We start from the raw sequence: 12,090 nt of genomic DNA, 5'->3' as shown, positions 1-12,090 counted from the left end.
TAAGCAGAGTGACAATATACAGCCTGAACATACTCCTTTCCCAGTTTTGAGCCAGTCCATTGGTTCCATGTTTGGTTCCAACTACTGCTTCTTGACCTGCATACACATGTTTCTCAGGAGGCAGGTAAGGTGGTCTGGTATTCCCATCTCTTGGGAGAATCTCTTGAAGAATTTTCCACAGTTTATTGTGATCCACACAGTCAAAGGCTTTATTGTAATCAATGCAGCAGAAGTAGATGTTTTTCTGGAATTCTCTTGCCTTTTCTGTGATCCAGTGTATGTTGGCAATTTGATCTCTGTTCCTCTGCCTTTTCTAAACCCAGCTTTTACATCTGGAAGTTATCACTTCATGTACTGTTGAAGCCTAGTTTGAAGGATTTTGAGTATTACCTTGCAAGGATGTGAAATAAGCACAATTGTATGTTAGTTTGAATATTCTTTGGCATTGCCGTTCTATGGGATTGGAATGAAAATTGACTTTTTCCAGTCCTGTGGCCACTGCTGAATTTTCCAAATTTGCTGATATATTGAGTGCAGCACTTTAACAGCATCATCTTTTAGGATTTGAAATAGCTGGAATTCCATCACTTCCACTTGCTTTGTTTGTAGTAATACTTCCTAAGGCCCACTTCACTTCACACTCGAGGATGTCAGGCTCTAGGTGAGTGACCACACCATCGTGATTATCTGGATCATTAAGACCTTTTTTATATAGTTCTGTGTATTCTTGCCACCTCTTTTTAACCTTTTCCATTTCTATTAGGTCTTTGCTGTGTCTCTCCTTTATTGCGCTCATCTTTGCATGAAGTGTTCCCTTGGTATCTCCAATTTTCCTGAAGAGATCTCTAATCTTTCCCATTCCCATTCTCCTCTAATTCTTTGCATTGTTCATTTAAGAAAGCTTTCTTATTTGCTGTTCTCTGGAACTCTGCCTTCAGTTGGGTGTGTCTTTCCCTTTCTCCTTTGCCTTTTGCTTCACTTCTTTTCTCAGCTGTTTGTAAGGCCTCCTAAGACAACTGCTTTGCCTTCTTGGCATTTCTTTTTCTTTAGGAGGGTTTTGGTCACTGTCTTCTGTACAGTGTTACAAACCTCTGTCCATAGTTCTTCAGATACCCTTATCAGATCTAATCCGTTGAATCTATTTGTTACTTCCATTGTATAATCATAAGGGATTTGATTTAGGTCATACCTGAATGGCCAAGTGGTTTTCCCTGCTTTCTTCAGTTTAAGTCTGAATTTTGTAATAAGGAGTTCATGATCTGAGCCACAGTCAGCTCCCGGTCTTGTTTTTGCTGACTGTATAGGGCTTCTCCATCTTTGGCAGCAAAGAATATCATCAGTCTGATTTCAGTATTGACTATTTGGTGATGTCCACGTGTAGAGCCATCTCTTGTGTTTTGGAAGAGGATATTTGCTATGACCAGTGTGTTCTCTGGACAAAACTCTGTGAGCTTTTGCCCTACTTCATTTTGTACAGCAGGGCCAAACTTGCTAGGTATTTCAGGTATCTCTTGACTTCTTGCTTTTGCATTCCAATCCCCTATGATGAAAAGGACATAGTTTTTTGGTGTTAGTTTTAGAATGTCTTGTAGCTCTTTATAGAACATTCACCTTCAGTGTCAGTGGTTGGGGCATAGACTTGGATTACTGTGTTGTTGAATCATTTGTCTTGGAAACAAACCAAGATCATTCTCTCATTTTTGAGATTGCACCCAAGTACTACATTTCAGACTCTTGTTGACTATGAGGGCTACTCCATTTCTTCTAAGGGATTCTTGCCCACCATAGTAGACATAATGGTCATCTTAATTAAATTCACCCATTCCTGTCCATCATCACCTGTCCATGATTCCTAAGATGTCAGTGTTCACTCTTGCCATCTCCTGGTTGACCACATCTAATTTGCCTTGATTCATGGACCTAACATTCCAGGTTCCTATGCATTATTGTTCTGTACAGCATCAGACTATACACCACCAGACATATCCACAACTAGGAGGCATTTCCACCTCAGTCCACTCTCTTCATTCTTTCTGGAACTATTTCTCCAGTAACATTTGGACACCTACTGACCTTGGGGGCTCATCTTTCAGTGTCATACCTTTTTGCCTTTTCATACTGTTCATGGGGTTCTCAAGGCAAGAACTCTGAAGTGGTTTGCCACCAGCTTCCCTGGTGGCTCAGATGGTGAAGAAACTGTCTACAATGCAGGAGACCTCAGTTTGATCCCTGGGTAGGGAAGATCCCCTGAAGAAGGAAATGACTACCCACTCCAGTATATTTTCCTGGAGAATCCCATGGACAGAAGAGCCTATTGGGCTGCAGTTCATGGGGTTGCAAAGAATCAGACATGACTGCGAGACTAACACTTCCATAGTATAAAGTCTTTAAATTGGTATAACATGAAACTTCCTTGCATTATTGAAATCTTTGAATTTGTTGTCAGTCACACGCTATATAATTTGTGCATTTAAAGATAACCATTACTATTATGCATTCTTTGTTTTATAATGACTTTAAAATGTACTTGAGAGAGGTAACGTGCATGTTTTATCCCTTAATAGTAGTTCTTTTAACCAGTCTGCTAATCTCACTTGATTTTCATTGCTTTGCACTGCTGATTGCCATGTCCTTTTTTCATAGGCTGTATGTTGTCCTGTTTTAGTAATAGAAAATCATTATTTCTGTTAATGTAACTTCATTCATTTTGATATTTTAAAAACATGAGATACAGACCCCCTATGGTTTAATCAACACATAATGAGAATTTTCATTTGCATTAAAAATTTTTTTTGTTTTCATTAATGGCTTTATTGCATTAAAAACTTGAAACGTGTGTTATATCCTCATAATCCTTATGAGAAAAAAGAAGTGGAAAATTAAAGCTAGAGATTTTATTGTAGAAATAATTCTTGGTGTGGCTCAGAGATTTTCCTAAACAAGAGGAATATAAATATGACAATATTTAAATTGATAAGGGTAACTGCATCAGAATCTCCATACTCGATGACTAAAGACAAACCAGAAATGCTGCTTTGTCTCAAGAACTGAGGTTTGTTTGTTTGTTGTTTTTTTATTGAAGTTCCATTAGTTTACAATGTAATGTTAGTTTCTGGTATACAGCCAAGTGTTCAGTTATACTTGTGTGTGTGTGCACATGCATGCTTAGTCACTCAATCATCTCGGACTCTGCTGTGGTTCTCTGTGGTGTACAGTAGGGCCTTGTTTATTTTTTATATTTTATATATATATATCATTTATATCTGTAATTAGCACCCTTTCTAACCACCCACTGCCACTCTTCCTATCATTACTGCTTTCCCCAATTCCATACTCCATTCCGCTAAGCTGTTGCCTAACTCATGGAGAACACAGCAGACACCTGGATTTTTTTCTCTACTGCACTCCCTTGCTCACCCTGTCACTTAGCTTGCTTAGCCTCGCCTTTACTCCTTCTCATCAGAAGAGGGGATGTTCTTCTTTGCCTTGACCCATCCTTCCTCCTATTTGCTCAACTTCATCTTCTTCCTCCTCTTCTGAGACCTTTCTTCATCACTCTCTCTCTTGCCTTTGAACATTCCCCTCTAGCCTACTGACATAGCCAACCCATCATTCTGGGTGGTAGATCTGAGATTATTTGAACAAGAAAATGTCAAAGAAAAATATTTGGTGTTAGCTTATAACTGTCACCTCACTGTTGTGTTTTTTCAGAAGATGGAAGATTTTGCACAAAAATTTGTTCAGGAGTCACAATGACACCTTTAATATACTTTGTTTATAAGCCTGTGCTTTCAGAAATAGGTAAAATTGTATATAATTCTATTTTGTTTATTTTTGAGTAACACTTTTAAAAATAAAAAATATACTATTAATACTTTCCTTTGGTATAGCAATCAGAATAGCATCACCTCTTCCTCTTGCCTCAGAATTATTTCATGAATTGTATAATCTACAAAGATGTATAGTTTACTATGGCAGAAATTTTGGGGGTTTTATGGGTTTGTGTTTTTTAAATAATAACTTACATTTCCTAAGTACTTAGAATGTGTCTAGAAGCACTTTTCTAAGTGCTTTTCCTTTATTTTCTCCTCTGATTCTATCAAATCTATGAGATCGGTACATCAAACCTATGAGATTGGTACTTTTACGATCCCTGTGTTTTCATATAAGATCAATGAGGCCTAAAGAGCTAATAAATAAACTTTTTGAATAATCTGGTCAAGTAAGTGCCCCTCTCATTTCGTTGCAGGGGAAATTCATCACACCTGCTCACTATAGTGATGTTGTGGATGAGCGTTCTATTATCAAACTCTGTGGCTATCCTTTATGTCAGAACAAGCTAGGAATTGTAAGTAACTTTTTTTTCTTGAACATGTAGACTTTTAACTTTCGTGTTTACCAAAATACCATGTAAAAAGAACAATAAATAAAACCGAGGTCATGAACTAATGATGTGGGTTAGCCAAAGATACAATATGTAGATGACTTGATGTTAACCATAAAGTTCATGTTTATTACTTGAATTCTAGCATACGCTATACTTTCTTTTCTTTAGGTACCAAAACAGAAATATAAAATTTCCACCAAAACTAATAAAGTCTATGATATTACTGAAAGAAAGGTAAGTTTAAAGATTATTATCACTGTGGGAGTTAATATTTAATATTATACTAAATGGAATTCTAAAAATATCTGTTTAAAATCTTGCCTTTTAGAAAATGACTATGTTAAAAGTTTTTCATTTATAAATATTTATAGCATTCAAAAATTTTTTTGCTTACACTTTAGTTAGTATGTGAACATTTAAAAATTGCATATTGGCATGAATTCAGGTGAGTAAATCATAGAACAGAATAGAGAGCCAGAAACAGACTTATACTACTTATGTGGACACTGAACATAAGACATCAGGAGTATTTTAGATCAGTGGAGAAAGGATGGGTTTTTTAATAAATTATATAAGCCAAATTATCCATACAGAAAAAATGATAGCTATTAGAGTGTGTATACAAAGATCAATTTTAGGTAGATTAAGAACCTAAATGTAAAAAAATACGTTTTTAGAACTTGGAGAGAATTTATTAAATAAGATAGAAAATTATAGACCATAGAGGAAAAACTGATAAATTTTTCTACATTAAAATAGACAACATTGCTCATTAGAAGTTTCTAAAACAAGAGTGAAAAGATAAGCTACAAATCAGGAGTTACATTTCTCACACATAACTGACCACAGATTCATACTTCTGGTCAAATAAATATTGATACAACCTTTCTCAGAAACTGTTTGGCAAAATCAAATTTGTTAAAGTCAAATTTACACATTCTTTGAGACCATTCTGTTCTTTGGTATAAACTCTTTCTTATTTAACCTGTGTACACAAGTACATATGTGTATGAATGTTCCTCGTGCTTAGTTGCTCAGACATGTCCGACTCTTTTGCGACCTCACGGACTGTAGCCTGCTGCTTGGTTGCTCAGATGTGTATGACTCTCTTGTGACCCGTGGACTGTAACCTGCCAGGCTTCTCTGTCCATGGGGTTTTCCAGGCAAGAATACTGGGGTGGGTTGCCATTCATCCTCCAGGGGATCTTCCTGACCCAGGGATGGAACCTGGGTCTCCTGCATTGCAGGCAGATTCTTTACCATCAGAACTACCAGGGAAGCCCATGAATGTTCCTAGTAGGATAAACAAAATATGGTGCATATTCAGTACATAAAATAGAATGTTTTTTAGCCTTCAGAAGGAAAGAAATTCTGACACAGCTACAACTGAATGAAGACATTGTTCTAAGTGAGATAAGCCAGTACAAAAGGAAAAATAGTCTATGATTCTACTTATGTAACATAATTGAGAGTAGTCAAATTTATGGAGACAGAAAGTAGAATGGTTTTTGTCACAGGAGGTGGAAATGGGGAGTTACAGTTTAATCGGTGTGAAGTCTCAGGTTTGTAAGATGAAAAGATTTCTGGAGATGGATGATGGTAATAGTTGCAAAATAGTAAGAAGGTACTTAAAGCCACTGAACTGAACACTTAAAAATGTGTAAGGTGATGAATTTTGTGTATCATCCCACAATTTTTTTAATGTAAAAATTGTAATTAAAAAAGGTTCCTGTAACATGGTAATGATAACAAAAAATAGCAACTCATTGTCCTTAAATGGTAACTAAAAGGTAGTAATACTTAGGCAATGAAATGTAATACACAGTGTAAATGCATACGCTATAGCTACATAAATGACCCTGGAAAACATGATGTGGAACAGAATACAAGAATACATAATATTATTCCATTTAGACAAAGTTCAAAAATAGGCAAAACCAAATGTCAGTAGCAAGACTGAAAGAAAGCAAAGGAATGAGTAATAGAATTTATGATCGTGGTTATCTCTGGGGAATGTGGAAAGCAATGCGATTGGGGAGGGACACACAAAAGCCTTCAAGGGTACTAAATCTTATTTCTTGAGTGGTCAATTCTTGGATTTTTTTTTTTTTCTGTGAACTACATATTTATGTTTTATATTCTCTTCTGTATATAAATTGTATTTCAAATAAGAACAAAATAAGTTGCTGGTTTTAAAATGTTCTTTTCAGTGTTTTTGCAGCAATTTTTGTTATAAAGCATCTAAGTTTTTTGAAGCACAAATTCCTAAAAGTCCAGTGTGGGTTCGCGAGGAAGAAAGGTAATTTAAATCATTATGTATATATTTGTTCATATATTTCTTTATAGTTTTTGAGATATGTAAAGAGTAGGTTAGTTTTCTTTGGAATGCATTTATTATACACATTTTCATTGTGGGAAATGGTTATATTTCAAGCAGAACTTTTAAGGATTTTACACTTAAAATCAGAAAGTACATACAGATGTTACTTGTTTTCTGTTTTAGCTTTAAGAACAAAATGAACTTTGCTTCCTGCTCTGATGGTTATTTCTATTAATCCTAATAATATAATAATCCTGGGATGAGAATTTTAAATTTTTCCAGAAGGTATAGGATCTTAGATCCAACTGAACTTACTTTGTTAGGAAGCTGTATGTGCATGCCATGTGCTAAGTCGCTTCAGTTGTGTCTAACTCATTGTAACTCCATGATTGTAGCCTAACAGGCTCCTCCATCCATGGGATTTTCCAGGCAAGAATTTTAGAGTGGGTTGCCATGCCCTCCTCCAGGGGATCTCCCCAACCCAGGGATCAAACCCATGTCTCTGTCTGCTGCATTGGTAGAAGTGTTCTTTACCACTCGTGCCACCTAGAGAACTGTATCTTGCTGTTCTGAGTCATGTCCGACTCTTAGCAGTGCCATGGACTGCTTCCCTGTCCTTCACTCTCAACGCCCATTGAGTGGGTGATGCTCTTCAACCATCTCGTCTTCTGCCACTCTCTTCTCCTTTTGCCTTCAGTCTTTCCCAGCATCAGGGTCTTTTACAACAAGTTGGCTCTTCAAATGAGGTGGCCAAAGTATTGGAGCTTCAGCATCAGTCTTTCCAATGAATTTTCAGGGTTGATTTCCTTTAGAATTGACTGGTTTAATCTCCTTTGCACTCCAAGGGACTCTTGAGTCTTCTTCAGCACCACAGTTCAAAAGTCCAATTCTTTGGCACTCAGCCTTCTTTATGGTCCAACTCTCACATCTGTACATGACTACGGGAAAAACAGTAGCTTTGACTAGACAGACCTTTGTTGGCAAAGTGGTGTCTCTGCTTTTTAATATGCTGTCTAGGTTGGTCATAGCTTTTCTTCCAAGGAGCGAGCGTCTTTTAATTTCACGGCTGCAGTCACCATCTGCAGTGATTTTGGAGCTCAAGAAAATAAAATCTGCCAGTGCTTCCACTTTTTCCCCATCTATTTGCCTTGAAGTGATGGGACTGGATGCCATGATCTTTGTTTTTTGAACGCTGAGTTTTCAGCCAGCTTTTTCACTCTCCACTTTCATCCCCATCAAGAGGCTTTTTAGTTCCTCTACACTTTTTACCATTAGAATCGTGTCATCTCTGTATCTGAGGTTGTTGATATATCTCCTGTCAGTCTTGATTCCAGCTTGTGATTCATCCATCCTGGCATTTTGCATGATGTACTCTGCATATAAATTAAATTAAGCAGAGTGAGAATATACAGCCTAGTCGTACCCCTTTCCCAGTTTGGAACCAGTCAGTTATTCCATGTAAGGTTCTAACCATTGCTTCTTGACCCACATACAGGTTTCTAAAGTAAGGTGGTTTGGTATTTCCATCTCTGAAAGAATTTTCCAATTTGTTGTGATCCATACAGTCAAAGGCTTTAGCATAGTCAGTGAATCAGAAGTAGATGTTTTTCTGGAATTGCCTTGCTTTTTCTGTCATCCAAAGGATCTTGGTAATTTGATTTCTGGTTCCTCTGCCTTTTCTAAATGCAGCATGTACGTCTGAAAGTTCTCAGCTCACCACTGCTGAAGCCTAGCTTGAAGGATTTTGAGCATAACCGTGTTAGCATGCAAAATGAGCAAAATTGTATGGTATTTTGAACATTCTTTGGCATTACCCTTTTTTGGGATTGGAGTGAAAACTGACCTTTTCCAGTCGTGTGGCCATTGCTGAGTTTTCCAAATTTGTTGACGTACTGAGTGTAACACTTTGACAGCATCATCTTTTAGGATTTAAAATAGCTCAGCTGGAATTCTATCACCTCCACTAGCCTTGTTTGCAGTAATGGTTTCTAAGACCCACTTGACTTCAGACTCTAGGTGAGTGACCACTTCATTGTGGTTTTGAGGTCATTAAGATCTTTTTTGTGTAGTCATTCTGTACATTCTTGCCACCTCTTCTTAATCTCTTCTGCTTCTGTTAGGTCCTTACCATTTCTGTCCTTTACATGCCCATCCTTAGGTGAAATGTTCCCTTAGTATCTCTAATTTTCTTGAAGAGATCTCTAGTCTTTCCCATTCTATTTTTTTTTTTCCCTCTACTTCTTTGCACTGTTCATTTAAGAAGGCTTTCTTATCTCTAGAATTCTGCATTCAGTTGGTTATTTCTTTCCCTTTCTCCTTTGCTTTTTGCTTCTCTTCTTTCCTCAGCTATGTGTAATGCCATTCAGACAGCCACTTTGCCTTCTTGTATTTCTTTTTCTTTGGGATGGTTTTGGTCACTGCCTCCTGTACAGTGTTATGAACCTCTGTACATAGTTCTTAACTATGTACTAAGGTTAAAAAGTTCTAATTTATTTAATTAGAACTAATTTATTTAGTTTAATAATTTACTTATTTCTAATTTTGTTTTCTAATTTAATTTATTAAATAATTTATTAATTTATTTAATCTTTATTAAAAGTCAGTACAATATTTTATAAATTTAAAAAAGCCAATTTAAAGAGTCATTTTTAGCAAAAAAGTTTATAGACACTCATGGGTTGTTGCCTTTTGAGAAATGTTTGAACATTTATAACATTTTAGTAGTTGCTGAATTTGAAAGAGAATTCATTACTGAAGGAAAGTTGCCATAATGTTAAAGAGGAAACAAAAATTATTGTTATGTATCTATACAAAGGCTTAAATTAATGAGATAATGTCTCAAGTAATTCATGTTTGATAGAGAATATTATAACACAAAGCAGTGTTATTTGAGGTAAAATAAGATATATGCTAAATAATCTTACTGGATACTCAGGTAACAGCACTGCTATATGTTCACCTGGCATCAGTTGTACTGGCGACAGTAGCTTTGTTTGCAGACGCCTTTGCCTGCTGAGCCAATTCTATGTGGTTTAGAATATGTTGAATATACCACAGTGTGGCCTTTGTTAATTGAATTAAACATTATAGAGACTAAATTGCTCATCATTTCTCTGCCAGCCTGACTTTCTTATTTGGAGATAAAAGATTGTAGCATTGTCCAAAGTTTCTGGAAAGTTATAAGCACCTTTTTAACTATCATTTTTTCTCTTAATAATTCTTCCTAAATTTCTTTCACGAGAGCTGCCATTGCCTCCTCAGTTCTAATGACAGCAACATACTACATTTCTCAGTGTTCAAACTGATGTTTACTTGAGTTCTTAGCTTTGCTCCCAGAGATCTTTTTTCTACTCTTGAACTTAGCGCTGTCCTTTAGTCCATCCACATATCTGCTTCAAAACCGTTTATCAAAGCACCTTTCCTGTCGTCTGTTTTCTTCAAATATAGTTATTGGTACTTCCTTTAACTAATTTAAAAACATTCCTTCCTCTAACCTTTTCCCAAAATCTTACCATCCTATCTTCAGAATGCCTAGTTTTTTCCCAAAATATGAAGCTCTGTCAATTTATATTTATGGTTCTTGAAATTCTACTTTATATACCCTTCCCCACCTCACTAAAATGAAAGATAAAAATGCCCTTGGTTTTTTGAAACTTACCAACTTAATTTACATTTAAAGCGTGTAGGGACTTTCCTGGTTGTCCAGCCCTCTGCGCTTCCATTGCAGGGGGGTGCAGGTTCCATCCCTGGTCTGGGAGCTAAGAACCTGCATGCTGCACAGTGCAGCCAAAAAATAAAAGTAGGTAGGTAGGTAGGTAGGGTAGTGTACTCTTACTACCCAGCAGGATGCATGTGTCTGCTTGTGCACACACATGTGTGAAAGCCAACCTCTGTGGTTACGTTTAAATCTCATTGGGATGGCAAAACAAATACACCTGAGTGAAACAAATTTGACTTATTGTAATGGGCACCTGTAATGTAAGTTAGTGAGGTTAAAACACCGCATAATGAAAAACTAAGCAGAGATGAGAAACTTACAGAAGTAGGATGTACTCAAGAGCTGAGGAGCCACTGAACATTTTTGAATAGAATTTAGTCTGGCATTGGTATGCAAGATGAATTAAAGGATCACAATGAAAGAACTGAAAGGATCCTTAGAGATAATTTAATCCAACTTCATTATCACACAAGATCAGAAAGAATAAGTGTATTTCTTAAGCTGGTTATAGATTCTGAACAAAGCTAGGATTCTTTCTTGATTGGAAGTAACCAGTGAGCAATTTATAAATATACAATTATCACATTGTACATAGTGTAACTATAGCCCTTATTTATGCATAATAGTTGTCCGTATACCATGTCAGTATTTTTCATAACTGGATGCATCAGTGTTACCTTAATTTCTAAATTCTTAGAGGCAAACATTATGTCAATTTATTTAATCCACTAGAGGTCACTGTTTTTTCACAAAAAATGTTTGGTATTTTTATGTGTGCTAATGATCAGAATTCTGGAATTCAATATTTTCTTTAAAAGCTTGTCTAGATATTGTACTTATAAGCTTTACAGAAATGTATTTTAAAGAAAGTCTGTTCACATAGCTTTACAGAAATGTATTTTAAAGAAAGTCTGTTCACATAGGTATGAATGTTACACCCCATAGTATATCTTTTAAAGGCAAAAAATGGCTTTAAAAAAAAATGCCAACATTTAGTATTTAATGCAGAGATATTTTTATTAGTTTTGAATGAGTTGTAATAGTAATAAATAAGCTGCTGCTGCTGCTAAGTCGCTTCAGTCGTGTCCGACTCTGTGCGACCCCATAGAGGGCTGTATCACCATAATTGCAAGTTATAATTTTATTACTATTAATTGCTATTTTCATTATAATTAAAAAATAATAAATTTGAAAATCTACTCAAAGAATTAGATATTTTATTGTAATGACTTCCAAAATCTTTTTTTAATTGAAATATAGTTGACATACAGTATTATATATTAGTCTCAGGTATATTAGTGGTGATTTGATAATTACATATATTATAGAATGATTACCATGATAAGTCCAGTAACCATCTGTTCCCATACAAAGTTATTACAGTATTATTGACCATATTCCTTATGCTGTACTTTACATCTCCATGGCTTATTTCTTTTAAAATTGGAGGTTTGTACCTCCCTTCACCTATTTCATCGACACACACACCCGTCTCCCTTCTGGCAACCCCTTGTTTGTTCTCTGTATTCATGAACAATTTCCAGAATTTTTTACCATTTTACCTTATCCAACACATACATAGAACTGAACAAAAAGTTTTATGAAATAATGTTTATCCTCACTATATGGAAAGCCTCTGTTATTTTCTACTCTGTTGCTTTTTTT

General features: G+C 35.9%; 1 protein-coding gene across 2 annotated transcripts in view; it reads left to right on the top strand.

The window, feature by feature from the left end:
- The window catches only part of RPAP2 (RNA polymerase II associated protein 2), an 83,750-nt gene that overhangs the window by 7,218 nt on the left and 64,442 nt on the right, over positions 1-12,090 (top strand). For both annotated transcript variants that reach the window (XM_055585158.1, XM_055585159.1), the window contains 3 exons: positions 4,250-4,348; positions 4,556-4,621; positions 6,598-6,686. In XM_055585158.1, the coding sequence (XP_055441133.1) occupies positions 4,250-4,348; positions 4,556-4,621; positions 6,598-6,686 (254 nt within the window). The remainder of the gene's footprint in view (positions 1-4,249; positions 4,349-4,555; positions 4,622-6,597; positions 6,687-12,090) is intronic.

Source organism: Bubalus kerabau, chromosome 6 (assembly GCF_029407905.1).
Source record: "Bubalus kerabau isolate K-KA32 ecotype Philippines breed swamp buffalo chromosome 6, PCC_UOA_SB_1v2, whole genome shotgun sequence".
NCBI classification, from domain to species: domain Eukaryota; kingdom Metazoa; phylum Chordata; class Mammalia; order Artiodactyla; family Bovidae; genus Bubalus; species Bubalus kerabau.
This window is presented reverse-complemented; position numbering and strand designations above follow the sequence as displayed.